The sequence below is a fragment of the Heterocephalus glaber genome, unplaced genomic scaffold (assembly GCF_053883595.1).
Source record: "Heterocephalus glaber isolate CG9 unplaced genomic scaffold, H.glaber_assembly_v1.0 deba00001662, whole genome shotgun sequence".
NCBI lineage: Eukaryota > Metazoa > Chordata > Mammalia > Rodentia > Bathyergidae > Heterocephalus > Heterocephalus glaber.
The window spans coordinates 4,301,638-4,318,369 of NW_028258403.1; the positions used below are offsets into that span (position 1 = coordinate 4,301,638).

Here is a 16,732-nt window from a genome sequence, read left to right on the forward strand (position 1 = left end):
GGATGTAAAACATATATACAAATAAAATACCTCAATGGAAAAAAAATAAGAGCCTAAAATCTAGTCTTTAGAAAGAGGATCTATCCTGTCTCTTTAGTACAACTCCCAGGTGGTCCTACACAGGGAAAAGGACTGGCTGGACCTTAGGCGCCCTCTGGTTTCTCCAGTGTCCCCATGTTGTCTGTGCTGCCCTTGGCACTGAGACCCAAGGAAACCACAGTGCTGCAGCCCCTTGACCCTGCTGTCTGGTAGGTCTGGCTCACCCCTAGTGCTCGGTGTGTTTCTTTGAATAAACTCATTCCCATAGCACCACCTTGATCTGCAGTGTTAGGAAAACCCACTCCATCTGATGCTGGAAGTGGTTGCAGCTAGTCACTCTGCCTGATATTTCTGCAGGGCCAGGCAAGTCCACTGGCCTTACCCCTAGACCGCTCCTAGCTGGTCTAGGAATGGGACTCAGTGTGATGAGATTAAGGTCAGGAACTACAAACCAGCTTTCCTGCCTTGGTGAATGACTGGGCAGAAGAGGGAACCCAGAGGGAGGCACTAGACCTTTTCAGCTACACCCTCAGGAGCCACCAGGAATGGCATCTCTACCTTTGTGCAGAGGAGGAGGAGCAAACATTCCAGGTTCCAATTTCCCTTCCTCACCACCCCTCAGTAACCTGCTTTTCTGGAAGGAATTTGAGCTTGTTTTAACTCTGCCCCCCTTTACAAAACCATCTCACTTTTTTCTCTTTTGTTTGCTTCAGTCCATTTTATTTTTGCTCAGTCTTCGCCATGTGTTGCAAGTATGAGCTGAGCCTCAGAGCCTCCTGGTCTCACACCTCCACATCATGGAGGGGATGGGGTCCTGTCTCAGTGGGTCCACAGTACTCTATCAGACTCTATCAGAGAGCTGAGTTGTCTTTTTTTCCCCCTCTCAATGTTCATTTTTTATTAGCACATGTTTGTAGCACACATGGTCACATTGCTTGTGGGGAGTCTGTACACATACCTAACACATCTTAATTCTTTATTCATCCCTTCCCCTCCTCTCTCTCCCCATACTGAGTTGTCTTTACTCCTTCCAGGCTGGGTGCCCTCACAGGCCAGGGACAGGGCCTCATTTGTCTTTGGGTGCCCAATGTCTCATGCAGGAAAAGCAGGAGGGATGCAGCTCTGTTTCCTCCTCATGTGCCCCTTTCCTTTGGAATTACTTCAGACCCCTTTCCACTCAGGTTACAGAATGACAGACAGGAGACTCTGTGAGTGACTCTCAGATGTGTCACAGGCAGCATAAGGTGAAAGTCTGACTGATGGGCAGCGTCTGGCTCTGTCTTTCCAAGGCTGGAGACTCCCACCGCTGGCCTCATCCTGTTTCCCCTTAGCAGCTCTGAGGAGGAGGGGGCTCCACCCACCAATCCCCAAGCCTGACTGGGGCTGGGGAGAGGTGAAGCAGCAGCTCATGCTGTGCTCTGCTACCACTTCTGGCAGCAGCCCAGCGTCTCTGTAGCGTCCCTCTCCCCCACCTGACCTCAGCCCACAAATCCCTGTGCCACTCCTTCCTCCCTTTACTCAGCCTCAGGGATGGCTCTGCAGGATGTGTGCAAGTGGCAGGCTCCTGACATCCAGGGACTGTCCCCTCGCTTGCCTCAGGCTGGCGGCTGGGTTGTGCCCCGGGGCTGTGACCCTCAGTCCTTCCTGTGGATCCACGGCCCCAGGCTGGCCCATGGCACCACCACCCTGGCCTTCCGCTTCCGGCATGGCGTTATTGCTGCAGCTGACACGCGTTCCTCCTGTGGCAGATACGTGGCCTGTCCAACTTCACTCAAGGTCATCCCTGTGCACCAGCACCTCCTCGGTACCACTTCTGGCACCTCAGCTGACTGTGCTACATGGTACCGGGTACTGCAGCGGGAGCTGCGGCTTCGGGCATTGAGGGAGGGTCAGCTGCCCAGTGTGGCCAGTGCAGCCAAGCTCTTGTCAGCCATGATGTCTCGCTACCGGGGGCTGGATCTGTGTGTGGCTACTGCCCTGTGTGGCTGGGACCGCTCTGGCCCTGCTCTCTTCTACGTGTACAGTGATGGCACCCGCTTGCAGGGGGACATATTCTCCGTGGGCTCTGGATCTCCCTATGCCTATGGTGTGCTAGATCGTGGCTACCACTACGACATGACCATCCAGGAAGCCTACACCCTGGCCCGTTGTGCTGTGGCCCATGCCACCCACCGTGATGCCTACTCAGGGGGCTCTGTAGACCTTTTCCATGTACGGGAGAGCGGCTGGGAGTATGTGTCACGAAGTGACACCTGTGTTGTGTACAGGGAGCTGCAGATGTTCCCGGAACCAGAGCTGGAGGGTGAGTCCAGCCAGCCCCAGCCTGAGACTGTCATTCCTCATGGAGCTGAGGAAGGTGGAGAATTCCCTGTGGGGCCAAGGGAGATGGCACCAGAAGACTCCAGGATGCCAGCAGAGACTGAGAGGCTGTGAGAAGTGCAGGACTTGGGGACCAGGCTGAGAGAGTGGGCTGGAGGAGGGGGCAGTGGGGAGGCTCTGCTGGGAGCAGCCTCAAGCACCTGGCTCCAGCCCCTCTGGGTTGCCTACTTCATTTGTTCCAAGTCCCCACCCTTTCTGCCTCCAAGAGCTATTGATGGTTCTGTCCAACACGTTCCTATTGACACCTGATGTGTTTATCCATCCTCCTTCTCGGCTCCAAGCTGACTTTGAGCAAACACTTGCTGTGTGCCTACTGCCCAACAGATGCCAAGTGGGCTAGACCTCCTTTTCTTGCTAGGTACTGGTGCTAGGTACTAGATCTCCTTTTCTGGCTCTTCTCTTTTTTTTGCCCCCCACCCCTCCCCAGGCTCTCTTCTCTCATGTGGGTCTTCTATCTATGGCAGCATCAGCCTGTCTCTTTCTCCTGGTCACCATCTTAGCTTGGTGAGACACAGCCCCTCTCAGCCATGTAGAAAGAGTGGCCCAGATGGGTGTGAGCCCAGAGCAGGGCGGGAGGCCATTTGGTGGTGACTGTCTCGGTTGCTCCCAGCCTCTGCTTTCACTGTAGTGACTATAATGATCACTGCTGAGCAGAAGGCAGGCAGCCCTTGTAGGGAAAATGTTCCTCAGTTCATGGAAGAGGAACCAGGCTTACAGGGTCATGGGACTTGCCCAGGTTACATAGTAGGTGACAGCCAAGGGCTTCAGATCCAGGCCTCTCCCTGCAGAGCCTGGGCTTTAGGCCCAACTGTCCTGGATTCTGGGGAGTGATGTGGGAGAGTGGCTGGCCCAAGCCCCCGCCTGGGGGCCCCTAGTGGTCAGGACGAAGAAACCCTGAGGAGCCAGAGGCTCTGGAGGGATAGCTCAGGGAAGCTGCTCCTACTCCAGTCTCATCTGGGCCACATCTGCCAGGGCCTGGAGCCATCCCCACAGCCGACCCCTGCTCTCTACCCTTCCGGGCCTGTCATTGTCACGCTAGATGTCTTCTTTCTCCTTCCAGACTGTCCTCCGTGATGCTCTCTCTGGAGAATGAAGAAAAGAGGGGGTGGCTGTGCCAGGGGGGTTATGCAGGTAGGACATCCTCTGCTGCCCCTTCTGTCCCTCCTGTCCCTCCTGTCCTCCTTCACAGCGAGTGCTGACCTGGATTCAGGGTGACAGCTCCAGGAGGGCTACTGCCTTCTCCTCAGACCAGGGGACAGAAAGCAGGGTTGGCCTAGGAGACGAGACCTGAAGGAAGTTGGGGACTGTCACCCCAGAACCCAAAACAATGGCTGCTTTTCCTCCCCCTGGCCACCCCTGCACCTCAGTGTAACAGTTCTTCTGGGTGGGAGCTGGCCAGACCAGAGACCTCTAGACTTGGTCTGAGCGGGCACCTGTGGAGGATCAAGGAGCTCCAGAAAGGAAAGCAAGGGAAATGGTGGAGACGGGGGATGGGGTGGCGGTGGTGAGGAAGCTGTGCCGGGGAAGCGGGGACAGGTGCCCAGTCCCAGGGATTAGCCAGGGTAAAGGGATTTGGCCAGCGGCCTCCACAGCAGTCTCCTTCACCCCTTGCCCACTCCCAGCCTCGGGGGTCGGGGGGTGGGACTCTGCTGCTGTGAACCACATGGATGAGGAGGATTGAACCTAGAGAGGGCAGAACTGGAGGGAAGCTCCCTCTTCTTGCATCTCCTTCTCCTACCCTACTTCTTCCCACCTTTTTCCTTCCATAGCCCTGACCACCTTCACTACCTTTGACAGGTTCTGTCCTTTCAAATGATGAGGTATTTGAGAGTAGAGACAAACCTGGTGGTCCTCCTGACAAGGCTGTTTTCCTATGGTCTGCAGAAACTTAAAAGGAAAAAACTAGTAAGGTTTCCCCCCATCCCCCGTACAGGGGTCAAACTCAGGACCTTGCACTTGCCAAGCAGGCATGGTGCCACTGAGCTAAATCCCTGGCCCTGTTTTGTTTTCTTTGGTACCAGGGGTGGAACTCTCGGGACCTTGCACTTGCAAGGCAGGGAGTGGAACCACTGAGCTAAATCCCCTCCCCCCTGTTTGTTTGTTAATATAAGGCCCTGCTATGTAATCCAGGCTGACCAGTCTGGAACCTACTATATAGCCCAGGCTGACCTCAAACTTGCAGTCCTCCAGAGTGGTGGGATTCTAGGCATCCTTTAAGTTTTTTTGGTACCAGGGATCAAACTTGGATCCTTGCGCTTGCAAGGCCCTTTAAGTTTTTAACGAGTTTGGGGAGGACCCCAGGAGGATGTGAGGGAGGGCTAGTCAGGCAAAGACAACATCCCATTCTAAGTGCACTCCTCTCTAAGAGTGGCCATGAGTCATTTCCTCCATTGCTCCAGTAATTCCTGAAGGTTTGATGCAGGTATCAGGGTGGAGCAGAGGGGCAGAGATCTTGCCTTTCTTGCCGTAAACTGGGCAGTGCTCTCTTTGTTCTCTTTGATGCCCTAGCTTGGGATGCTGCCTCCACAATCTCCTGAGGCCAGGGCGATGGACTGACTGCTCTTAGGCTCTTGGCTGTCAGCGGTGCAGTGCTCCAGCTTCAGCAGAGTAAATGACAGCTGGGACTGGAGTGAAGGTCCTTGTCCTCTTGCCACCCAGCAGGTGTGCAAGGTGTGAGAAGGCATGTTCCTATTGAAGCAGCTTTCCCTAGTTGCCAGCACCCCACTAGGGGAAGGTCACAAGGACTGCCTGCCTTACTTCCTTCTGTGTGCCTCTAGGGTCCTGCCTGGAGAGAGGCCTGCTTCCTGTGGTGGTATCTGGCCAGACCCGTCCCTGGCTCGCTGTGGGAGTGAACACTGGAGATGCTGGCCACTCCCCTCAGCTGCCACCTCAAGGGACTTGATTCTGCCCTCTGCAGCCCCTCTCCCTACTTCCTCTCTTTCCTCCCTTGTGCTCCATGAAGATCAAGACTGGGGAGAGAATTCAAGGTGGGAGCAGCAGGCCCAGCTTCAGTGACTGACTGGCCCTTTTTGGAGCTGGCACTGCATTCCCCAGGAAAGGCTCACTTGCCTCTCTCTGTTGCCACCCAGCCACTTGTTTTCCTAGCCTGGAACCTTCTTTTCCTCTCTTCCTAGTCTTTATCTTTTCTCTTCTCTCCTCTGCAGCTCTTACCCAGTATTCCTCTGCCCACCTTTCCCTCTTGACAAATCCCCACATTTCCATTTCCTTGGACAGTTTGAGACTAGCAGGGCAGGGAACCTGGAGAGTCGGTGGTGGGAATGGGGGTGTACTTTCTGTCCAAATGGAGGATGCAAACCCTCCTGTGCCATAAAGGGTTTTGAAGTGGTTTCCCTCAAGGAGAAGCAATGAGCTGGGGCCGGGGATGGGAAGAGGGGGTTATAACCTGGGCCTGTCCTCCCATCCTTCAGTGCAAATGAATCTCTGTCCAGAAATCTTCCTGGAGCAACAGAAGCTCGGTCAGGTTTTACAAAATAAAGTGTTTGTTTATTATGAAATTAGAGATGGAGGCTCCTCCCCTTCCTCCCTCTTTTCTTCTCTCCCTCCTCTGGGGCCTGGGAAGCACACAAGACAATGCCCAGAGCCGGGGTCACCAAGGGCACGCTGACTGCTGGGCAGAGCTCCAGAGAGGCAGCCAGTTGGCCTGAAGCTCTAGCCCTGGGAGGTGGGCGGCTCCCTCCTTCTGCTGGAGGCCGGTAGAGCCAGGATGAGGCCATGAGTGATGGATGGAACCATGCGGGCAGGTCTGCGAGGACAGGGAGAGGATGGTGGTGAGGGGCAGGCCTGGGGGGTGGCCTCTGCCCACCCCCTGCCCGGGGGCCCGGGGTCACTGACCTGGGGCAGAGTATCCCCTGCAGGAGGGTGGGCAGCAGTGGCTGGAAGTTTCTCTTGCTTTTTGGGGTGGACAGCAACAACAACCAAAAAACCCCAAAGAACCAGTTACAGGGACCCAGAGAAAAGGAGGGGGGTGAGGGTTGGAGAGAGAGACACAGCATGTGTGTGGGCAAGGGAGACTCGGACGCAGACAGAAACAGCCACAGAGAAGGTGTCACAGTGAGAGAGCAGAGGTTCAGGGTCTAGGAGACAAACCCAGACCCGGACAGAGTGTCACAGACAGACAGAGATCCCTGGAGAGACACACAGACGGCTCAGGAGTAGGGGTTCGGAGAGGAGCGAGCGTGCCCTGGGAAGGGAGGAGGGGCACGGGGTGGGAGGAGGCCGGGCCCCTGGGCTGCTGCCGCCCGCCTGGACCCCGGGGGCTCACTCAGAGGGCCTGTGAGCGCGGCCTGGAGCTCAGGGGCCCTGGGGCTCCTTGGCCCCGTACAGCTCGGCCAGGGTGCGGAAGAGTGGGCCCCAGTCATCCAGGGGCTCCGTGGGCCCCGGGGCGCCACCGGCCTCGCTGCCAGAGCCCAGCGAGCTGAGGGAGCCGCAGGAGGAGCCGCGGCCCTCGTAGCCATACACCTGCACCGAGTCATAGGGAGGCACCCCGGGGTCCTCATCTGCCTCACGCAGCCGCAACGCGAGCAGCTGCGCCACGTCAGCAGGGCCAGGGGGCCGGGGCTGGCGCTGGGCCCGCGCCCCCCGGGGCAGCACATCTCGGCGGGCAGGAGGCCCGGGCGCCGGCGGAGCCGCCCCGTCAGGGTTCTGCAGAGCCGTGATGTCGAAGGCCTCTGTGTCCTCTTCGCCGCCACCCTCATCATCGTAGGTGATGATGTTTTCACGGACATCCTCCTCCTCCAGGACCATCAGTGCTTCTTGCTTCTGCCGCCGCAGGGCCACAAAGAGCACCAGGAGGGCTGCGGGAGAGAACGGAGGCCTGAGCCAGGGGGGCCCTGGGCAGGATGTGGCCGGGCTGGGGCAGTGGAGGCAGCTGACTGAGGTCTGACAACTGAAGTGCTTTGCTTTGGATCCTGACTCCACTCTTCACTTGCTGTTTGACCATGGAAAGTTGCCTAACTTCTCTGAACCTTTTTTTTTTGGTACTGGGGATGGAACTCGGGACCTTGCGCTTGCGAGGCCGGCCGCTGAACCACTGAGCTAAATCCCCAGCCCTCTTCGCTGAACCTTTTTGATCTTTAGTTTGCATAGTGGAAATCAGAGAAAACACTTTTACCTCTTAGGGTTTTTGAAAGGATAAAGGAAATACCACAAGTGATGTGCCCAGGACCACACCTGGGAGAGAACAGGGGTCCAGTAAGATAATTTTTACGCCAATCATTGTGGATTGGCAGATCAAGGACATGAAGTCAGTGCTTTTCTCCTGAACACAGCAGGTGGTGGGAAAACCCAGGCTTAAGGGGTCACTCAATCCCTATGTCCAGGAACCTGGGTCTTCTCCATAATCCTTGCAAGCCCTCATCTCACCACTATGTCCTACTGTGGCCTGACTCACCAAGCAGGGTGCCCACACAGGTGACAATGGCAAGCAGGGCACCAGTGCTGAGTCCAGTGGGGGAGAGCTGAGCTTCGGCCCGGCAGGACGCCACAGAGCCATCAGGCCGGCAGCGGCACACACTGACAGTCACAGTGGCAGTGCTGCTCAGTGCTGGCTGCCCCCAGTCCCACAGTTCTATGGGAACCAGGTATGGGGCCTGGCGAGGTGGAGCAGGGCGGGAGGGCAGCAGCAGGCTGGCAGAGCCATCTGTGGGAAAGGAAAGGTGTTGGGGGACCTCCTGAGAAGCCTTCCTGATAGGGTTGGTCCAGTCCACGGGAAGGTTTGCAAGGAGCAAGCACGTGAGTGTATATGTACACCTGCCTTCTGGCTGGAAGGCCGACAGGTGGGGCAGGGGTCAGGCAGGCTGGGCTGGGGGTGGTGGAGGACAGGAGGAGGGAGACAGTCACAGGCATGATTGCAGGATGCCACCCACCTCGGTTGTCTTGGACAGTAAAGTTGGCATCAGGGCCCAGAGGACCTTGAAGGGAGACTCGGCTACTGTTGCCAACTTCGTCTCTGTCTAGGGCCCGAATGACCTGAATCAACTGAAAAGAAGAAGAAAAGTCTTGAATGGAGTGGGCTGCTGGAGGCCTTGAAATCCCAACCCATCTGCCTCAGGTGCTCACCTGGCCAGGGGCTGCAGAATCACATACAAAGGTGTCATAGGGCTCAGCCAGTTGAGGAGCACTGTCATTTTCATCCAGGGTCTGGATGGCCACTTGGACACGGGAGGCCTGTGCGGAGCTGTCTGAAGCCAGAACACCAACACATACACACCACACAGGACATACAACACAGTTTATATACAAAATACATGATGCATTGCCATGGATATCACACACAGCACATAGTGTGCACATGCAACACGTGAAAGAAGCATGTAATATGCAGACAGCAAATCATGTGAAGTGAATGAAACAACACCAAGTGCATATGCTATTCATGCAGTACCCTAGACATGTACAATATACAATATACACGCAGCAGAACACAGTGCCCACGATGCCCATACACAGGGCACACGTCGCCTAAATGAGAATGCATACAGGTTGAGTGTAGACAACAGCCATACACACACAGTCATACCATATATCCAATATGAGTGGTGAAAATAAATCCAACATATACGAAGCAGATGTTTGATACATGTCAAAAGCAGCACCACACACCCCACATCCCAGGCCCAGAGAATGCATTTTTATGTACAGCAGTCAGGCACAGCACCAGTGGATGGACACTCACACACACGCGCACACACACATCTCATCAGAGGTCTGGGAGGCTGTAGTGCAGCAATGAGAATCACTCAGTGTTGACCTTGGGGAAGGAGGAACTTCATGGTCTACGTCTTCAGGTTGCAGAGCCTGGGTACCACAGCCAGACACAAGCCCCTCTTCACCCATCCCCCTCAGCAGGTGGCTCCCCACAGTACCCTACCTTGCTTCTCACTGCCAATGCCATCCATGAGGATGCAAAGTGTGTCTCCCTGTCATCTCTCTTAGGCTGAGCCTCTCAATTCCTTTAGTCTTTTTCCTAGGTAGGGGGAGAGCTGGCTGGCCCTGGTGGGAAGGGCTGAGGTTGCAGCCCAGGCAGGGGAGGGTGAGCAGACTGCTTGGCTCTAGAGTCTGTGATCAAATGGGATGGGGCCGGCTCTTTCACTGCTGCCAGCCAGGGTCAGGGTGAGGTAGGGCAGACTTTGACAGGAGGGTGAAAAGACAGGGGGAAACGCACACACACACACACACACACACACACACACACACACAGTTATCTACACAGACATCTTTACAACTATAGACACACAACACTGCCAGGTAGCACACAGTTGCGTATATAAAAGCAAACCCAGTCAAACTCCCATGAAAGGTAGTACAGTGAAGTAGGGAAGTCCACAGCTTAGGCTGTGGACTGATTGGGTCAGATGGCTCCATCACCTAATTTCTGTGTGACCTTGGAAAGTTACTTAACTTCTCTATGCCTAAGTTTCTTCATTTACAAATAGGGAAATACTCACATCTCCCTCATAAAATTTTGGTGACAAATGAGTTAATCCATTTTTGGAACTTAAAATAGTTTCTGATACACAGTAAGAAATAAGTTATTATCTGTCTCCAAACACCCACATATACAACAAAATATATACAAACAACTCCTTGTATATGCCACTATACACATCCAATCACACATATACATAAGTAATTCTATCTAAACACTCAGTTATAGACACATACATACCCACTTATATACATATGCGTGCATTTCACATACATGGAAGTATACACATACCTGAGTATATAAACACATATACACATCCATACAGCTCTTCACTGACATGTGCAAGCATTTACACCACAAGCACAGCTTGGACACTCAGTAGAAGACGGCAGGGGAATGCACAGGGGGATAAAGGGCTCTACACAGAGGGGCAGGAGGTATCCCTGTCTCCCAGGCTGCTGGTGACTCAGGTGGGCTGGGCACAAGAGAGCTGCACAAGAGAGCTGGCCCCACTCCCCCACCTTGGAGGAACCTGCAGGGCTTCTACCAGGGCTGCTCTGGGAGGGGCTGAAGGTGGATTTGGCTTAGCCCTCAGAGAAGAGCCGAGGCCCGGCAAGAAGCACAGATGGGGCAGGGTCTGCCAGTGCATGGGCAAGACCCAGGGATTCTAGGCTCTTGGCTAATCCAAGTTCTGCATTCAGGGCTGTGCTCAGGCAAACCCCTGGCTCCAGAGCAGCCCTGCCTAGGAGACAGGAGGCCTGCAGGGTGGGGAGGATCTAGGCTCAGGATCTGGGAACTGGACACTGGGGAGGGTGTGACGGCCTCCCCACCCCCCATGCCCAGGCACAGCCCCTCTGCAGGGAGCATGCTGCCTCCTTAGGGCCCAGGACGCCTCACCGAGCTCTGTGGCCAGCACAGTGAGGTTGTGCCAGACACGAGCCTCTCGGTCCAGGGGCGCTGCTGTTCTGATGGTGCCATCTTCGGGCTCGATGGAGAAGCAACGCTCTGGATCCGAGTAGGGGAGGATGGAGTATCTGGGGAAGATGGGGTGGGCTGGGGCTGATCTGGGGGCTGCCACCCCTCCCTCCTTCCCCTCTCTGTTCATCTTGCTGGGCCTCATGGCTCATGTGGGCAGAGGGTCCAAGCTCCAGAGCCCCATAATTTAGGCTGGAGTTCCCTTAAAAGGCAAATGTCCCTGGGAGGTCCCATCAGACTCGGGGGGATTGGGTTTCATAGGAGTAAGGGAGAACCACAGAAGGATGTGAAAGGGGAGAAACACTAGCTGTCTTTCAGACTTCTGGGCTCTCTTCTGGGGACCCACTGACCTGTGTTTCAGCCCTGCTCTGCCTCAGACCAGCTGTGTGACCTTAGGCCAATTGTTTGACCTCTTTGGGTTTTTTTTGTTTTTTTTTTGGTACCGGGGATTGAACTCGGGACCTTGTGCTTGCGAGGCAGGCAGGCAGGCAAAGGAACCACTGAGCTAAATCCCCGGCCCGTTTGACCTCTTTGTACTCAGTTCAAAATGAGAAATACACCAGTACCTCCCTCAGAGGTGTGACAGGATACTGCCTGGGGGGTGGCAAGAGTGGCTGTCCTCAAGGCAGACAAGACCAGCTTCAACCCCAGTTCTGCTACTTACTGTGGGCAAATTACTTGACCACTCGAAGTTGCAGTTGGCCTTTAAAACAACTGGCAAGGATAACACTTCCTTCACAGGGGTGCTGTGAGAGTGAAATGTTATCCAGTGGGTAAACCGTGAAACACTTAGGTGTGTGTGATCAAGAGAGATCCACTTATCCAATGACGTTTTGAGCAGGGGTCGGGAGGGCCTTCCACGCTCCCCTGGGCTGCAGGGAGACCTTCGCTGGGAGGTATAATTTACAGCAAGGGAAAGGGACAGGCTGGGTGGGAACAGGCTGCCTCTGGGCTCCTTCCTGGAGGCCCAGCCCCTCCCCAGCCCACTCCCCGCTTACCTGATTGGGCTGGCTGGGGAATCTAGGTCCATGGCTGAGATCTGGCCCACCAGGGTCCCAGGAGCCTTGTTCTCCAGCACTGCCAGGTGGTAGGCAGCCTGGGTGAAGGCGGGTGGCTCTGGGGCATCCTGCACAGCCACTCGTACTGAGGCTACATCCTTGAAGGGCCCTCGCCGCAGGTAGGCTGGGTCAATGAGTGTGTTGGTGGCTTCCACACGGAAGGAGTAAGAACGGCGGGTCTCGAAGTCTAGGGGCTATGGTCAGGGAAGACAACAAGTGAGTGAGGCATGTAGAAACCAGGACAGGCCCAGCTCAAAGGCGAGGTCTTTTCCCTATGTGCATCCAGTGCAGAGCAGAGGTGGCCCTGGAGTGGCTGTGACCTCAGGGGTTATGGTGGCTAGCATGTTACATAGTCTAACTTGAGGGCTCATCTGTGAGGGTCCAGCATAGGGTCCTCAGTGTGTTCTAGGATACCCATTAGAAATGTGCCCAATGGGTGGGAGATAAAGTAAGTCTGCAGGTGAATTTTTTGTTGTGTTCTGTTTTATTTTTTTCACATGCTAGGGATTGAACCCAGGCCTTATGCGTGCTAATGCTCTACCACTGAGCTTCCCCTCTGACCCCCCCATCTGAGAGTGGTAACAGGCAGGAGGCTAACCTTGCGGACAGTGAGGAGCCCGTCTCGACCCTGGGAGTCAGTGCCGATGCTGAAGGCCTCTGAACCTTCTCCATCCAGGATGCTGTATGCCATGAGGGCATTGTCTCCTAGGTCTGGGTCCTGGGCTTGCAGGCGGCCCACCAAAACACCAGGCTCAGCCGTCTCTACCACAGAAAACTGGTACAGGCCTTGGAGGAGAATGGAGGGGAAATGTGTTTTTATTTATTTAATTAATTAATTTATTTATTTTTGGTACCGGGGATCGAACTTGGGTCCTTGCGCTTGCGCAGGAGGCAGAGATACCACTGAGCTAAATCCCCAGCCTAAGAGAAACCTGTTTTTAGAGAGATCCTCAGCCCTCCTCCCTATCCCAGCACTTCATTCTCCCAGGGTCTGGTTGGGCTAGGGGTGGAGAGGGGCAGCTTCTCCTAATACTGTAAGGGTCAAGTAGTCAGAGAAAAGCTCAGGCGCAGCGCTGCCCCTTACCCTGAGGGAACTTGGGGGGGTTGTCGTTGACATCACTGAGGGTGACGGTCACTGTAGTGCTGCCCGACAGCCCCCCCATGTGGCCGCCCATGTCTTTGGCCTGGATCACCACCAAGAACTCCTCCTGCGTCTCGCGGTCCATGTTGGGGATGGCTGTTCGCACCACTCCTAGGTAAAGACACTGAGTCAGGGAGTGTCTATCCCCGTGGCTGCCCCAGAAGGCCCCAGAGCTCCATCCTTACCAGTCTGGGGGTCCACCGAGAAGAAAGGCAGTCCATCCAGCACCGTGTACACCAGCTTGGCACTGTTCCCATAGCTGGGGTCATCAGCGTCATGAGCAGTCACCTGGATTACTGATGTCCCTGTGGGGGATCCCAGCACCTTACTCAGCAGCAGCAGCAGGGGGAGATGGGGGAGAACAGCAGGTGATGGAGACCCAGATGTGAGGGAGGCTGAATTAAAGGAGGAGGAGAGGATTCTGGGGCAGAGGGTGAAGGTGGGAGAGGTGAAGGGGTTGCAGGAGACAGGAACTGGGGCATTCAGAGCTAGGGTACTCACCCACGTTGGACATCTCGGGGACTGTGGCATGGTAGGGACCGAGGGGAAACACAGGTGGATTGTCATTGATGTCTTGCACTTTGATGATGAACTCTGATGGAGGCTCCAGGGGCCTGTTTGAGGCTCGGTCCACAGCTTGGGCCAATAGCACATACTGTGCCTTTTCCTCCCGGTCCAGACTCTTGGTGACATGGATATTGCCTGTAGCCTCGTCAATCACAAATACAGTGCCTGCTCCCTCCCCAGTCAGCAGGTACTTGGTGCGGCCCTCGCCCCGGTCAACATCTGAGTGCAGCTGTAGGAGTCAGGGAAGAATGGCAGAGAACTCCAAGTGCAGGGACAGAGGGTTAGAGTCTAGGTTTGGATGGAGTTGAGAGTCCTGAGGGAGCAAGGTCACTGCAGAAGTGAAGAAGTTGAGGGCAGGGCTTATGGGCCTGTCAGAGTAGTCAGAGCAGACATGGGAGAGGTTGATCCTTACCTTGCCAATTAGGACAGGCTCTGGACCGGCATATTCCTCAATGACAAAGAACTGGTTCCAGACCCAGCTCCTTCTGGTCCGCAGCAGTGCAGGACCTGGGCGCCCTCGGGACCCTGCCCAGGCCCGGACTGGGGCTGCCAGACGCCCCATGCAGCCCCAGCCACCCAGCCAAGCCAGCAGGAGCCTCACCAGGCCCCACATATTTGGACTATGGCCACGATTCTGTTCACTGGCCTCGGGTGCTGAGGCTGGGCAGGACCAGGAAGCCCATGAGCTGGCTGGGGCAGAGGGGCGGATGTGTTGCAGCTACCCCATGGATCCACACCTGTAGGACAGGTACCTGCTTAGGGTCAAGGAAACCCTCAACTCCAATCTTCCCCAAAATCAGAAGCTGAAGACCAGATCTCCAAGGAACTATATATCCTACTGCCCAGAACCAGACTAAGACAGAGAGCAGTATGATCCTTCCCTCCCAAGCAGGCTCTGCCTGTATTCACCTCCAGCCCTTCAAACTGATAAATCTTTGGCCTGTCAACTCTGAGAAGCTGGGGAGGAAGATGGGAAAAGGGGTGCTGGAGGACTTGGAATCCCAACTCCTGCCCTGTCCTCCCACCTTGGCATATAGCCAGGGGACTAGAGTGGGGGTTACCAGAGAAAGGGCTTAAAATTAAGGCGTTGGGATCCATAGAGGTGTGGTGTTCAGGAGTCTAGGCTCAGGCTGAGATGACAAGGACTCCCTCACAAGGCGGGTGTGAGCCTGTGACAGTCCCTCCCCTATGGGGAACCTCACCTCTCCAGACCCTGCCCCCAGCCCACACTGCCAGCTGCAGTCCTTGAAGGTGGATTGGTCTCAGGAGGCAGAGTGGGGGCCAGAGCTGGAAAGAGAGGAGACAAGGTTGTGGGCAGTGATGAGAGGGAGTGAGGAAGTGGGGCACACCCAGAGGCTAGAGACATAGTATGGCTGAGGGCTGGACCGAGACTCAGAGGACCAGGTGAGAGACAGACTGAACAGCAGAGAGACAGAAAGGCAGCAAGAGGGGAGAGAGATCAGGGAAGCAGCCTGGGTGTCTGAAAGGCAGAGGAGTCAGGGGATGCTGGGCTTGGGAACCTTCGGTGGGGGTGCAGAGGGGCTTTCAGCAAGTGTGTGCAGTGGGGGTCAGATCAGGCCTCCGAACTTCATTTTGGGAGAGGAAACAGGCAGGAGCAGCGGAGGCAGGGAAGGGCTGCGGGAAGGGAGCTGGAGAGGGGACCCTTCCCACCACTCTCCTCCCTCTCCTCCAGAGGGGACCCCTCAGGTAGCTGCTGCTCCTCCTCCTCCTCCCCTGGAGCATACACACACCTGACAGTCCGTTTGCTCCGGAGAGAGGAGAAGCTTGAGGGAAGCTGGAGACTGGAGAGGGAGGCGGGATGAGGAGAGAAGGAAGGGGATAGAGGAGTGGGTAACAGGATAGCGGGAAGAGGAAAGCAGAGGGAAAGGAGGCAACAGGAGAAGGAAAGGAAGGCAGGAGAGGGGAAAGAGACAGGAAAGGGAAGAGAGGGAGAAGAAGGAAAAGGCAAAGAGGGAGAAGAGATGGGAAAAGACAGGACAAGAGGGAGAGGGAAGGGACGGAAGAGGGAAGGGGTAGAGAAGGCAAACCGATAGAGAGAAGGACGAGGAAGAGCAACTGAGAGGAAAAAAGAGAGAGAGAGGTGTGAGGGAAGAAGGAAGGGATAGAAGCAGAGCGCGGGAGAAGGGAGCCCGGCTCGCAGCCTCGGAGCGCACGGCCCCAGGCTGCGGCCCCCTGCTGCCCCTCCAAGGGTTCCCAACCCCAGGCTCCGGGCAGGCGCCCTTACCTGGCACTGCTGAGGAGCCCAGGACGGCGGGGAGCGCCCTCGCCCGCCCGCGTCGCCGGCTCCCAGGGCGCAGCCCGGAGCGGATTCGAGAGCGGGCGCCGCGGCTCCGCTGCAGGTCTGAGCGGCCCCGGCGAGAACAAGGGAGCGAGACAGAGGGGGCGGGGGAAGGAGGCTCCGCCTGCGGAGGCGCGAGGAGGCTCCGCGCCGCGCGGGAGAGGAGAGCCCAGCCTCCGACCCTCCCTGGCCAGCCTGGCCGCGCGGGGGCGGGGGCGGTGCCTGGCGCCCAAACCCTCGGTGCTCCGGGGCCGCCCGGCGCATACAGATGCGGCCCCGCTCCCGGCCCGGCCCGCAGCGCGCGGCAGGGCACCCGAGCGGGGTGGATGGCCAGGCCACCGTGACCCGCGTCTCCGAAGAGCCGGCGGGGAGGCTGCGCTCGTGAGCGCGGAGCGGCCGGCACCTCGCCCGTTGCGGGGCAAAGGGGAGCGCGCGGGGAGGCGGGGACGCGGGAGCCCACTGCGGAGACCCGGTGCCTCGCTCCCTGACCGGCTTTAGGGACTGGTGTGGCTACAGCGAGCATCTTGAGAGCCTGTGCAGAGCACGGTGTTGGGAAGGCTGGGGTGCACTTGGGGTGGCAGATGGGTCCAAGGAACCCGTGGGCCGGGTCGAGGGAATGTCAGGACCAAGGCACGACATCGGGAGGAGGACGGAGGCGGGGAGTAAAAGCTTTTTTGGGAAGCTGGTTTACAAGAACCCGCTAAGCGACGGGCTACCGCCCCCTGGTGGCAGTTGTGGGGAACACCTGGAAGGTGGAGAGCAGGTGACCGCATCATGCACTTGACCTGGAAGCAGAAGCTGCCCCCATGTCTGCTGGGCACAGGACG

The 16,732-nt window shown here is 56.5% G+C and overlaps 2 protein-coding genes across 4 annotated transcripts; one reads left to right on the top strand and one right to left on the bottom strand.

Annotated features, from left to right (window-relative positions):
- Nucleotides 1-1,548: 1,548 nt before the first annotated feature.
- Nucleotides 1,549-2,472, top strand: Psmb11 (proteasome subunit beta 11). The gene has a single exon (XM_004864220.2). It carries the CDS (start codon nt 1,570-1,572, stop codon nt 2,470-2,472), a length of 903 nt encoding a protein of 300 aa, XP_004864277.1. The 5' UTR covers nt 1,549-1,569.
- A 3,428-nt stretch (nt 2,473-5,900) lies between these two features.
- Nucleotides 5,901-15,983, bottom strand: Cdh24 (cadherin 24). Of its 3 annotated transcripts, XR_002389124.2 has the most exons (14): nt 15,852-15,983; nt 14,809-14,893; nt 14,019-14,343; nt 13,541-13,835; nt 13,225-13,344; nt 12,983-13,150; nt 12,497-12,684; nt 11,839-12,092; nt 10,763-10,899; nt 8,497-8,618; nt 8,304-8,415; nt 7,829-8,077; nt 6,271-7,232; nt 5,901-6,181 (listed from the first exon to the last, which is right to left on the bottom strand). XR_002389124.2 is itself a non-coding variant. In XM_004864184.4 (13 exons), the coding sequence occupies exons 3-13, from the start codon at nt 14,217-14,219 to the stop codon at nt 6,730-6,732; spliced, it is 2,349 nt and encodes a 782-aa protein (XP_004864241.1). In that variant the 5' UTR covers nt 14,220-14,343; nt 14,809-14,893; nt 15,852-15,973; the 3' UTR covers nt 5,901-6,729. The 3 variants fall into 3 exon arrangements, 1 of the variants encoding a protein (XP_004864241.1); XR_206060.3 differs by lacking the exon at nt 14,809-14,893 and having other exon boundaries at nt 15,852-15,977; XM_004864184.4 differs by having other exon boundaries at nt 5,901-7,232; nt 15,852-15,973.
- Nucleotides 15,984-16,732: the final 749 nt, after the last annotated feature.

Coding starts and splice junctions, on each gene's coding strand:
- Psmb11 (XM_004864220.2), top strand. CDS start 1,570: ATGGCTCTGCAGGATGTGTGCAAGTGGCAGGCTCCTGACATCCAGGGA.
- Cdh24 (XM_004864184.4), bottom strand. CDS start 14,219: ATGTGGGGCCTGGTGAGGCTCCTGCTGGCTTGGCTGGGTGGCTGGGGC. Junction 10,900..11,838: donor TCCCCAGCCAGCCCAATCAG/GTAAGCGGGGAG, acceptor CATCTTCCCCAG/ATACTCCATCCTCCCCTACT. Junction 7,233..7,828: donor CTGTGTGGGCACCCTGCTTG/GTGAGTCAGGCC, acceptor TCTCTCCCGCAG/CCCTCCTGGTGCTCTTTGTG.